The sequence below is a fragment of the Gekko japonicus genome, unplaced genomic scaffold, assembly GCF_001447785.1.
Source record: "Gekko japonicus isolate JY-2015 unplaced genomic scaffold, Gekko_japonicus_V1.1 scaffold618, whole genome shotgun sequence".
In the NCBI taxonomy this organism is placed as follows: domain Eukaryota; kingdom Metazoa; phylum Chordata; class Lepidosauria; order Squamata; family Gekkonidae; genus Gekko; species Gekko japonicus.
The window spans coordinates 377,472-389,998 of NW_015159726.1; the positions used below are offsets into that span (position 1 = coordinate 377,472).

Below are 12,527 nucleotides of genomic sequence, written 5' to 3' on the forward strand. Positions count from 1 at the left end.
AATAAGGGCTGAAGGACCCTGATTTGTGCCTGAAAAAATGCTGAAATAACTTTGGGATGCTCTGGGGATTTATTTAAACAGTTAAAGGGATGGTTAAACGATAATTAATCTAGCATAACCGACTATGTTCATTGCGTTATTAGCTTTTTAAAATAGCATTGTGACAAGCTGATGTATTGATCTCCTACTCTTGGGTTTTTAGTTAGTAGTGGGTCTTTTTTCTTTCTCCTTAGATGTAGTCCCCCTCCCTATATTTTCAGTTATAGTTTGTAGTCTGCAAAAAACCCCAATAAAAACCTCCCCTTAGGGGGATTTAAAAAAAAGGATTAGCATGCAATCACTGAATATATCTACAAGATATGCCAGAGTACACATATTACCTAAAGCTCAACAGCAACTTTCACACAAGGGCAGATTATTTTTTTTTAAGGAAGTGGAGAAAAAGTATCTTGAGAAGACGGGCATTTGGGACAGAAGGGAGGACAACGGTATTTCACATGTGGTTGCTTATGCCTAGACTCCTCCTCGCCATCTGAGTGTGAGCAATAACTACAAAATACAGCTTTTTAAAAGAGGGTAAGGCTTATTTTTTAAAGGCATGTCTGATTTTCTAAGGCCATTCAAAAATGGTCCAAGATGCACCAACTTTGACAATCTAAATTTAAGATCTTATGAAGCAGGTCTTGACATCAGTAGAGCTGGGATATACAGTCTATAGTGGTTCCCATAATGCACGTAAGCCCTGTGATGTCTTGGCCTGGACAGGAATATAAGCAACAAGAATTATAAATCAGGAGGAGGAGAGCTACTAAGAAGATCAAACAGTATTACAGTCTGTCTGTTATTAGGTAAAGCTACCAACATCTGCAACCATCTTCAGAGTTGCTGTTATTAAGCATAGCTGCAGTTGGAAAAATTCACACATAACTCTTGACAGCCTCACAGGTCTTAGGCTGCAATGGAAAATGAGCTCCACTGGCAAATTTATAACCACTTTGGTGGTAATGAGAAAAGTATTTCATAAATGTCTGTTTATTTAAAGCAAGCACAGTCAGGCACTAAGGATGCCTCTAAGCAGCTTTTGGGGAGCAGAAAAAGAAAATTTTACTTGGAAAGACTAGCAGGCTTTACATACATACAAGAAACTAGCACACTTGTCAGCACAGAGATAAAGATAAAGCTGCAGTTTTGGAAAGGAGTAAATATAGATTTACAGAGGAGGTACTGGGAGGCAACAAGATCTTCACAGTCAACTGTTCAGTCTCAAGCCAGTCTCCACTGCAACCAGTAGTCAACAAATCTAAAAACTTTACTACCCTCCCATCTAACCCAGAAGATAGCCTTCAGTTCAACTATTCATGCATGCATTAGCTTTGTGTTCCAATTTCCAGGTCAAAAAGAAAACTCACTAGCAGGAAATTCAAACTTGTGCCCTGTAAGGACAAGAATAGTAGCTGTGCAAGTGACTGTTCACAAAGAAAAGCAATGCTACAGAAATAACCCTGCTTCAGACAGCCTTTTCATGTAGTCGCAGATATTATTTAACCTGAGTATACCATCCAGATATCCAGAAGACTTAGAACTAGATTATGTTATTACTGAAATCTAGTGAGTCTGTTTCACAGTCCCAGTAGTAACTTTTATTACATTAAAGGCTACTAAAGACTTGATCCAGAGTGGCTATATTATAATCAGTGGGCTGCTGCAAGGTTATATATGGCAAACCACAGAACAAGATAGCACTACAATGCTACCAATGCAGACAAAAATCACTACAAGGTTAACTATAAGTTTTCTAGAAGGGCTGGGGGGAGCAAATCACAAAAACACACTCACTCTTAATTTCATTTGGTTGGAATAAATTTATTTCATCTGTCTGTAAACAAGGTGTTTAATAGTTATGGCATTTTTTGAAATGCATATTAAATCAGATGAGTTAGACTGTATCCCAGATGTAACAAAGTGCAGGGGAAGAAATGGACAAATCAGCAACAAGAATTTGTTTTAAGTCTGTACATTATCCACAAGGCCCAAACAATAGAAGCAAATACTAGAGTGTCCCTAAAGTAGTGCCATTCAGAAGAAACCGTTCTTGTCAGTTAAAATCCATCTCACAATAGCAACAGTTCCATTGTTTTGTTTTTAAACATTAGTATGGCACAGAATACATATTAAAAATTCATCACAAGACAGCCAACTCAGTTATTCCAACCAAGACCATCTCCCATTTTCTCTTTTGTATACAGAGTTCTGCAGTTCTCTCTTAAATGGACATACAAGTTAGTACCGTGCTCAAACTGACAATTTGGTTACACATGTTTTAAATAACTAGTGCACAAGGCAGGTTACTCCACAATTTCTGCAGCAAGGGCATGACAGGCCAAATGACAATTAGATCTGAAATGGTATCCGTTTGGACCATTTTATTTTACAGCTACCAGCCCTCAAAACACACATTGGTATCAGAGCAGCAAGTCTTATTTACCAGTTAATGATCTGCCAGACTGAAGTCTGTCTAGCCTACCAGTATATAGCTGAAGGTGGTAGTTTTTCTACAATGACACTGCAGTTTCATATAAAAACCCCCACGCTGCAAATCAAAATTGGTCCTATGAAAAACTGAAACCGGACACACTCCAGATGGTTACACTGGGATATCTAAAGTCCATGATGGCAGCCTTTTTTTAATACAGTTCAACTACAGAACAGGAGCTGGCAAAAAAAAGTTACGTGCCTGAGCTATTGCAGTGATGGAATGTCCCTGGGGATTCATTCAAGATGGTGATGGTGGTGGTAAGGTGAGGGGAGAAATGCATCGGCACCTTTCATAGTTTTGCAGTTACCCTTGTAAAAAGCAGGATGTGCTTCAGACACCATGAAGAGTTTTGCAAATCTACACAGAAGAGCAACAACAAAACTAGAGCAACACTTTTAAACAGCTTTCAAGCGGCAAATTGGTTAAACAAACCAGGCACTGTATTAAAAAAAATATGTATATATATATATATATATTTATAGATGAAGCAAACAAAAAAAAAGTAGATGAAAGATGAGGACAAGGGGGGAAGAAAGTAGAGATATGCATGCACTTTTCCCCCTCCCAACCATGCTCTACAGAAGGAAGACTAATGAGCTGTGTAAATGCTCAAAGTGCTGAAGAGGCATTGATCAATCTGGATTGTACAATCTGCACCTTATTTAGTTTTTTAATTGGTTTAGTTCTTAATGTCACTTTAATTGCTAAGACAAAGCAAAGCCTGGACTTGACATGATTCCCCTTCCAAGGCTTCAACGTATCATGCATATCATCTGTGTTGCAATAATGGTGCCAGATACAGAATATGGGTACAACAGTGATTAACATACAAACAAAAAAAAGGGTAACTGGAGCCATGACATTAGGGAAAAGATGTGTAAATAAACCACCATCTACATTCTGGTAGCATTGTGAACACAACAGGGTGGTGATGAAGACAGTTGCTATGTGGATGGGGAGAGGCTGCTTAGACATCAGACCTCCTCAGGTATAAAGCCAGTTCATATGCTTTCTTGTTGAGTGTCCCTCCATGGACACCTTCCTTTCCCATGACCATAACCAATGCTGGAGTACACAAGGAAACAAGGATGAACATAATTAAAGAAAGAGTAACACCTTTCCCCACCAACAGAGGGATACAAAGGAGACACAGGTTCATACCCCATCACCCTGCATTGCTAATAAAGTTTCCACAATGTAGCTTGCTGCCAGGAAAGTTTAATAGCAATTTTTCCCTAATACTTAACAGTCTGCCTAGCAACTAGAACCCAGAGTCTCTCAAGTATTTTGCCATTGAGTATGCCTTCTTATTCAATCCGCCTCCATGGACCCCTTCTTTGCCCATTACAAAGACCAAGACTGAAAGAGAAAAGAAAAAGAAGTTTTAAAAAGGGGTGTGTTAGACAAGGACCTATTCAACCTTTTAATAAAGCAGTGCAACAAGCATATTCAAATATAGCATACTAGAACAATGATCAAGACAGTGTTACTGCCTTGTTTTAAACAGCCTTTGTTTAAGTGGAGGCTTTTATACAAACAAGTGTTTGGCAAACAAAACAGCCATTAGTTTAATAGGATGAAGCTTTTTAGTAAGCATCATGGAGTATATTATGGGCCAGGAAAAAACCTCTGTGATTGTATCTAGCAAGATGAATAAAGCAAAGATGGCAGCTCATGTTCTAGTACAGTCTTTAGAGATGCAATGCACCCATTACATCAGCTTTACCTGATCCAATATTTTTATGTCAATCAAGAATTATTAGTATAAAAATAACCCAAATGTATTTTTAGGCCAGGATAAGCAGTGTCCTGAAGACCTTTACTAAAACATTCACCTGCACCTACAGTAATAAGCCAGCAGGTGTCACTAAGATATATTTTTGTTCTGCTCTGAAGACAATATTATGTTCTCACCATATATTAGTACCTATTTGTAGATGCATCTATTTGTCATTTGGGTTAAACACATAAAACAGATTTACCTCAAAGCACCAGTTATAGCTAAAGTTAACCAAGTTTTATCTACTAGAGTTATAACTGTAAGAACAAAAATCTGATGGTTACATTTTAATACTGCAAACTGACTATATGTATGAAAGCAATCTTCAAAATGATCTGAGTAATGGGTTCATTTCATAAGACATACCACTTTCTCCCCCTGCTAAGTTAGTATGCTGAAGAATAGTCAAGCTCACGTGTCCAAGTCCAGAGCACAATCTTCGCTACACTTCTTGGAATGGTTATATTGAAAACAATGGGGAATTCCAATAGAATATAGTGCAGAGACAAGCTGTTAGAGAACTTTCCTTTCATGCATTATCTAGCTTAGATGTTTGATGGTAGAAATGCACAACAGCAAGTTAGGCAAACTTTAAGAAGTCTGTTTAAACTGTTATCTTGAAGTCCAAGGTTGGAAAAAAGACACTGAATTTAGAAATTAATTATCTATTAAAAATAACCCTTCAACTAAGCAGAAGTGGTCTATGAACTATTTAGTCAAACAGCCCATCACGTTTTGAAATCAAGCACACATTCTCTCTGGATGCACAGCCACTATGCTGCACAGGTCCAAGCCATAACTTGATGCCATTATGAGTTTTGATTGCCAAATCACATTTTGTTACATTCATTCAATCACCCTTCAAGAATGGAGCCTTACTTTTCAAAAAGCTCTTTGACAACCCAGATCATTTCGTAGAAAGATCTTGTGAATTAATGCAGTCACAAACAAATGAAATTATTTAAAGCCAAAATGTTTTTCCATTATTTGAAGAATTTAAGCTTACCTCGGCCAGCTCTGCCTACAGCAACATTATATGTTGGCTCGCCACCTTGACTCTTTGTCCTGATGTCCATTGTGCAGTCACCGTCCACATAGAGGCTATCTCTGATCACAGAGCACTTCTTTGCACCAAGAGTTAGACCGTTGGTGAAGAAACCTTCGCGGTCTTTTCCTACAATCATATCTATTTCTACAGGCTGTCAAAAGAGAAGTCCACAGAATTTTAGACCAAAGTCTCCTACACAGATTCTAAAGAGTCTGTACACACACACACACTGAACTAGTGTAGATTACTGTTCCCTTTTGGCTAGCAGGAAGAGCACAAGGAGCTTCAAAAGTTGGTTCTTTAAGAAAAGTGATGCATAACCAGTCATCAATTTCATACTATTTAAAAGGGCACCCAGTTATGCCTACACCAGTTTGGTGTAGTGGTTAAGTGTGAGGACTCTAATCTGGGAGAACCGGGTTTGATTCCCCCTCCTCCACTTGCACCTGGCTGGATGACCTTGGGCAAGCCGTAGTTCTGATAAGAGCTGTCCTTGAAAAAGAGCAGTTTCTGTCAAGAGCTCTCAGCCCCACCTACCTCACAGGGTGTCTGTTGTGGGGAGGAAAGGGAAAGGAGTTTGTAAGCCGCTCTGAGACACCTTTGGGTAGTGAAGGGCAGGGTATAAATCCAATCTCTTCTTTTCTTCTAATATGTTTTGACCAAACACACAACAGATGAGGAGGGTACTGATCTTGGGTTTGAGTGAACATGAGGGAGAGGACTGACACTAAGGTAATATGCAGGACCACTCCTTGTTAAGGCCAAAGCAATAGAAATAAAGAGAGTCCTGTGTTGGTTCAAATGCAACATGGGTACAAAATGCAGGATCTCTCTATCACTTATATTCACAGGGTTACCTGGAGGTATTTGGGGCGCTATTAAAGCCATGCTTCAAAAAGCAATGTGCAGTCAAGATTATCCTGTGTGTTTTTGCTCTCTAAAGCAGACAGCATAGCATGAGTTCAGATTTCAGTTACTCCAAGGCCATAGTGGCCATTTGGACAGAAACCATAGCTTTTACAGAGTGTGGTTAGGGATGGCAGCAATGCTCCACAGGTCAAGGAAAAATTAAAAAACTCCCTACATAGCAGCAGCTGAGAGATGTAAAGAGTATTAGTCCCATTTCTTTGGGTTAAACTGATTTCTTTGTGTTAAACTGATGTTTCTACAGCAAACATCTTTAGAACAAGGGAAAGCCACAGAAAGGCAGCCTCAAGAAAGTGGGCTCCAACATTGTGTCCTGGAAGAGGCGTCTCCTTCCAAGTAGAAATGCAGAGTCATAGCAGGCCCCAGCCATTCCCAAGCATAAGCCGGGAGCTCGCCTGCCTATCAACATCCCAGCAGCAGTGAGAGAGTCTAGCTCAGCAGCTACCAAGGGCACTGCTTTTTTAACCCGTTCCTAAGCTTGCTGCAGATGAGACAGGCTGAGCCATGCTTCAACACAACTATTGCTCATGGCAGTGCCCATGTTACTCCCCAAAGGGGTAAGTACCGGCAAGACAAGAACTCTCCACCTATTAGTGAAGAGAGCTTGCTTTTCCAAATGAAATTTGCCTGCATAAACAGACAAGTAGGCAGCTGGACAAAATGGTACTTGGGTGAAGGAAGAGGCTGCCAGGAACTAGCTCAATTATAATGCAAGTTCAAATTACACATCATGTATTGGCAAGGAAAGGGCGAGTTTCATACAAAGTTATATAATCCAGACATGCATTTCAACTGCAGGCTGTAAATGCCATATAGCCAAGGGGACGCTTAACATGCAACTGTCTAAAGCCCCCCCCCCCTTATTTTTTTTACGTCCTTACGGATCATACACTTCGTAGAAAGTCCAAGCACGGCCTGGGGTGTGGTGTTGGAAGATGGAAAGAAGAGAAAGAAAAGGAGAGAAAGACTGCAGTGCAGGAAGAGAGGTGATTAATATCGCGGGAAATAAGGGAGAAAAGGAGGGGTTAAAAAAAATCAGCGGCAGTGCGCCATCTTGGAGGTGAAAAACATGGAGCCAGTGGCGAGGAACGGATTCACAAAAGCCTCCTACGCTAGATTCGTAAATCCCTACCCAGCAGCGAGGATCTGACCGAAGGGAATCCTACGCAAAGTCTCTCCAAGAATCCTCCTCCCCCTTCCCCGTGCCCGGCCTGCCCCCCACCCTCCTGCCGGCTACTGCTTGACTCCCACCCCCCAACGCAGGCAATTAGAAGCAGCCCCAAGCTGCTGGCATACAAAATGGTCCCCCCTAAGGAACCTCGGCCTAGGGACATCCCCGTCCCAACCCAGCATGCCGCTGAAGCTAGGCAGGGAGCCCCAAGGTAACCCCTGCAGCAGAGCTGGGAGGCGAGCCTTTCCCCGCCCGGCTCTCTCTTCCCCACTCCACTCGAGGACGATAAAGGGCCGCTCTTTCGTGGGTGGGGTGGAAGCGCCCCAACAGCTCCAGGCCCAACTAACACAGGCTGCCTTCTTCCCCCAGGAGCCTTCCTATTAAAGGCGCTTTTACGGCCGTCATAATCTTCAGGGGGGCAGCAACGAGAGAGAGAGAGAGAGAGAGAGAAGCTGGCTGCCATTGACACCCATCCGCCTCTCTTCTCCCAGCGGGGTTTCGCCGGAGATTCTCCTTCCCCCGTTCCCTTCCCCCCACCACCACCTTTAGAGGGCTACGGAAGGCTCACAGCGTGTTGCCTGAAAGGGAGGGGGGGGAAGCAAGCACAAGCTCTGGGGGGGGGGGACCCCGCACCCCTCTCCTTTTCCTCCAGCTCCGAGATTTCTTGCCTTTCCTCGGCTCCCCGCCCACCTCTGGCTTCTCAGTGGAGGCAGGACCTCCAGCCTGCCTTTGCAGAAGGGTCCTTTTACGTGGAAATGCACAAGGCCACACAAGGCAGCGATGCCCACTCCTACTGAGGTGGGAGGGGTGTGTGTGTGTGTGGGAGATAAAAAAGCAAGCAGGGGGTGAAATGCCCCCCACCCCAAAACATGCTGTGTGCCTCTAAGCGAGGAAGGAGAAGGAAAGGAGAAAGGGCTGCGCTTGGAATTCCACGCGTGGGGTTAGAGACCGCTTTGGAACTCCCAGGCTCTGCTGCCCCCTCCCCACTCCTCCCAAGACGGTCCCTTTCCCTTATTAGGGGCCATGAAACGCCCCCCCCCCCTTCAGTGCCTGCCCGCCGGTGGACACCCCCCCCCCGGCTCCCTTCCCAACCCAGCGGCTCTCTTCTCTTCCCTCCCCCCCCCTCCTCCCCGGGATCCGCGGGCCGGTCCCCTTCCTCCCTCCCTGGCTCCCCTTACCGTAATGCTCTGGAAGATGCCCCCGGCCGTCGCTGCCCAGACGTACTTGGCGTCACAGTAGCCGACAATGGCGGCCTCCTGGCAGCAGCCATCGCACATCAGGTTATCCACGTAGCTCTGCCAGCCTGCCATCTTCGGCTTGCGCCTGGCGGAGGGGAGCCGGGACTACGGCAGGCAGGCGAAGGCGGGAGGACGGGCGGGAGGAAAAAGGAAGAGGAGGGAGAGGGAGGCTGAGAGGAAGGAGGGGAGAGAGAGAGAGAAAAAGAGAGAAGGGACGAGCAGCACCCGCGGACGGAGAGGGAAGGAAGGAAGGAAGGAAAGAGGGAGGGAAGGACGGCGGCGGCAGTGGCGGCGGCGGCGACGAGCGAGCAGGCAGGCGGGGGAGGGGACCGAGGGGGGTGGGGCCACCTGAGGCGCTGGTGGCCGCAACTGCCGTGATGGCTGCTTGCTTGGGTTTGGGGTGGCTGGGGGTTTTTTTTTAATGGGCGCTCCCCTGCAGGAGAAGCCAGGCCACTGGACAGCGCCCGACCGACCCCGCAGCGGCAGCGAACGGCTTTGAGGGGAACTAGAAAGAGGGAGGGCGGCGGAAAGGGAGAAAACCGCCGCGTTCGCCGTGCGGTAAAGACGGCCGAGTATCCCTCCGCCGCCGGCTGCTGAGGCTACCGGCGTGTGGTGGCTTGAGCGGAGGGATACGTCAGCGGGTCGCGTCGTGCCTGTGACCGGCCGGGAGGCGCGGAGAAGGAAGGAGGAGGGGACGGGTCGCTGCTGCTGCTGCTGCTGCTGCTGCTGCTGCTGCTGCTGCTGCGAGGGGAACTGCCGCTGCTGGACACCAGCTGGGCTCCCTCTTCGCGGTGGGCTTCGGCGGGTGAGGATTTGCGGCAGCTGCAGAGAGCCGAGGGTATGTGCGCGGGGTGGGATGGGATGGGATGGGGAAGAATGTGCTTCTTAGGGATGGTTCAGTTGTGTCCTCAGCATCTTCGTTTGCTGCCCCGTGTTCCGCTTAGGGGTTGCCCCCTTTTCCTTTACTCTGTCTCCCTCTCGCAGCTGCGCGGGAAGTCGAAATGCCCCACTTTTGCGGGATGACGATGCGGTGATGGAGGAAGTTTCACCTGTTGAGTTGTCCACCTGCAGCATTCAGAGCACAGGAAGCCCTGCCGTGAGAGAGGAAGAAAACCTGCTTAACATTTGTTTAGCAGGAAGGATGCAGTCTTGGACATGAGTGCCTGGGACTGGGAGTAAGTCCCTTGGAACTCACCAGCTCCGCTTGAGGATGACACTGCTCAGGATCCGACTTGCCAGAGTGCTTGCTCCTAGCTTGGTTGCAAGTTTGTGCGGAACAGAGATTTGTATTTGTTAGGTGATCGTTTCTTAGCCTGGTCTCAAAAACACGTTTATTTGGAAGCAGTTGATTTAATGTTAAATCTCTGTCGTTCACTGCAACCCTTAAATACGTTTACTCAGAGGTAAATTTTGGATCGGGAGGACACTTAACCCTTCCCTTGCTACAAATGTCCCCCCCCCATCACATTTTACTACCAGTGGCTCCCCCCTTCCCAGTTTTCAAGTGTGTGTTTTCTTTACACGTGTGTATGTGAAAGGAAACGTTTGTAGTGGAGGTTATTTGAAGTAAAGAGACGGCCAGGGAAAGGGTTAAGCAACTTTCCCCTCCTTTGTGGCTTCCCTGTTTTAAGTTTCCCTGTTCCCAAATAAGTTTTCATTTTTGAAAAAAAACAGCTGGGGCACTCTTATACGTGATCACACATACTACTTAGCCCCTTAATAACTAAGCTGCCTGAACTCTCAGTGCTACTCATGATAGCCAGTAGCATAGTATACTATGTATATTGATGTTGTGGAATCATGATGAAGTGCAGCTCTGAAGCTCTGACCGTTTTTTAGAGCTGAAATTATTCCTAATGATTCAGTAGCCCGCTCGTTGCAGCGGCAACCGTAGAAGCTCAGTTATTTTGTGGATTTTGGCTACGGTTGCTTTCTGCCTGCTGCTTTTCATAAGGCTCTCAGAGCTGGAATGTTCGCTGCTGAATATTTTAAGAAAGGACTGAAGTGTACAAAGCCTTCAGTAAAAAGCTGTTATTCTTATCTAGTAACTTTTTTCAGTGACTTTGTAGTTTAATGTGGATGGTCTGAGCGTACTTAACATTATAGCATTGCTCAACCTAAGCTGATGTAGACCTGAGAAGCACCTGGATAGGAGCCTTCTGTAAGCCACTCTGAGCTTTTTAAACTAAGTCCGAAGATGTAAGTAACTAATGTAGCATAATGGGGAAGAGTGTGAGAGCTGGGAAGCCCCAGCAACCCAGCTGAAATATGTGGACAATACTGTTGTAAAGATTACTGGGATAACCTGACAAAGAATGCTCTGAAATTCACATGTCAGGTGCTTTGGAAGATGTTTGGCTTTATGTCTGATTTGTCAGGCACCGAATATGTGTCAATGGATGGCTGCCTTTAGCAGTCTTTGCTAACAGTCATCTTGAGAGATGTCCTTCATTTTGCCACAGAATAGGCAGGAAGGAAAAGGTGAGTGTTCTCTAACAAGAAAAAAAAGAAACAGCCTTATCTAGGAGACAAAAAAGCAACTTGATGAAATACTCAGAATGCATCAGGCAGGTAAGAATCTGGAATGCTTCGGTAAAGAAATAAAACACAGTTTTGTTTAGCAGTTTCTGAGATGTGCCTCTTGATTGACCCCAAAGTAAATGCTATATTATCCTTCTTGTACTTGCTTCTGCTAAGGGAGAGTTTTAGCAGCTAATTACTATGGACTTGATCCAGTCAGCTGCCCCTACAGAGAGTTCCATAGAGCTCAATAGACACTGTTCTTGTCTCTACCCCCCCCACACCACACACACATCCATGAGTGTTTGTGTGCATGCAGGCAAGCAGCACAAACAAGCATTGCAAGGAATGGGAAGCCTATGTATGCCTTTGATACACCCAACCAGCCCTTCCTCTATGTATCAGTCAGGGGCTTCGGAGTCACGAATAAGTTGTATGGTAGATGGAGGAAGAGTTGGATGTGGATATGGGAAGTGCATGTGTGCATGCATTCATCCCCTTGCACAGCTTGCAAACATGCTCCTTTTGTAAGGGATGGGGAAACATGGCTCGGTTGAACCCTCTGGACGTTGCATCTGCTCTCAACTAAACTGAGCTTTACTTTTATTTGTATTACGCCTCCACTGACCCAGTTGCACTTTTTCATCTTTTTATTAACCGCCTTAAGGGGTTTCTTTCCATTGAAAAAGCAGCTCAAGATGATTAACAAAAGACAAGTGGGTCAGTGGAAGGGTCCTTGTTCTCCTTCCATCTCCTGTAGAGTATCTGGCATAATGTTAATTTCCTCTGTCTGCCTCCTCCTGCTGTTCTTCAGAGAGGGTGACAGACAGAAGCTGCAGCAACAGCTCTGTGCCCTGCAGCATAATTGGGAAGAGATGTTCCTAGAAGGAGAGCTGGAGGAAACCCAGAATTTCATGTACAGAACTGTAAAATCCAGTCATACTTCAAATCCCATCCAAGGGAACCACCTACTCTCCCTTTTATTGAGACTCTCAAGAAGAGGGAAAGGAAGCAGTGGAAGCCAATGGGGAGGGAATACCAAAATGGTTGAATGGATGGTCCCCTACAAGTTAATGCGTGAACCCATCTTTTGGAAAGGTGGCATGGGAAAGGATGGAGAGGCTGTGTCTGTATCACAATAGTTCTTTCTAATTCAGCTTATCAATATAGTTATTTCAGCAATGCCATTGGAAAGGTACTTTTTTAGGGGTTTTAATCTTTGGCCATGCCAGAACTGTGTGTGTGCTTCTATAAGGATAATTGCATGTAAACATTTTGAATGTGTTTTGTTTATTTTGGATTTCAGT

General features: G+C 45.1%; 1 protein-coding gene across 2 annotated transcripts; it reads right to left on the reverse strand.

Moving 5' to 3' along the window:
* Nucleotides 1-1,827: 1,827 nt before the first annotated feature.
* Nucleotides 1,828-9,289, reverse strand: PFN2 (profilin 2). Of its 2 annotated transcripts, none has more exons than XM_015425092.1 (3): nt 8,641-9,265; nt 5,323-5,515; nt 1,828-3,601 (listed from the first exon to the last, which is right to left on the reverse strand). In XM_015425092.1, the coding sequence occupies exons 1-3, from the start codon at nt 8,770-8,772 to the stop codon at nt 3,504-3,506; spliced, it is 423 nt and encodes a 140-aa protein (XP_015280578.1). In that variant the 5' UTR covers nt 8,773-9,265; the 3' UTR covers nt 1,828-3,503. The 2 variants fall into 2 exon arrangements, with proteins under 2 accessions (XP_015280578.1, XP_015280509.1); XM_015425023.1 differs by having other exon boundaries at nt 3,519-3,895; nt 8,641-9,289.
* Nucleotides 9,290-12,527: the final 3,238 nt, after the last annotated feature.

What these genes read in the sequence shown, in the direction of transcription:
- PFN2 (XM_015425092.1), bottom strand. Translation starts at nt 8,772, where the DNA reads ATGGCAGGCTGGCAGAGCTACGTGGATAACCTGATGTGCGATGGCTGC. An exon ending in GCATCTTCCAGAGCATTACG is followed by an intron (nt 5,516 to 8,640) that starts GTAAGGGGAGCC and finishes CTCTTTTGACAG; the next exon opens with CCTGTAGAAATAGATATGAT. An exon ending in TGTAGGCAGAGCTGGCCGAG is followed by an intron (nt 3,602 to 5,322) that starts GTAAGCTTAAAT and finishes TGTGTACTCCAG; the next exon opens with CATTGGTTATGGTCATGGGA.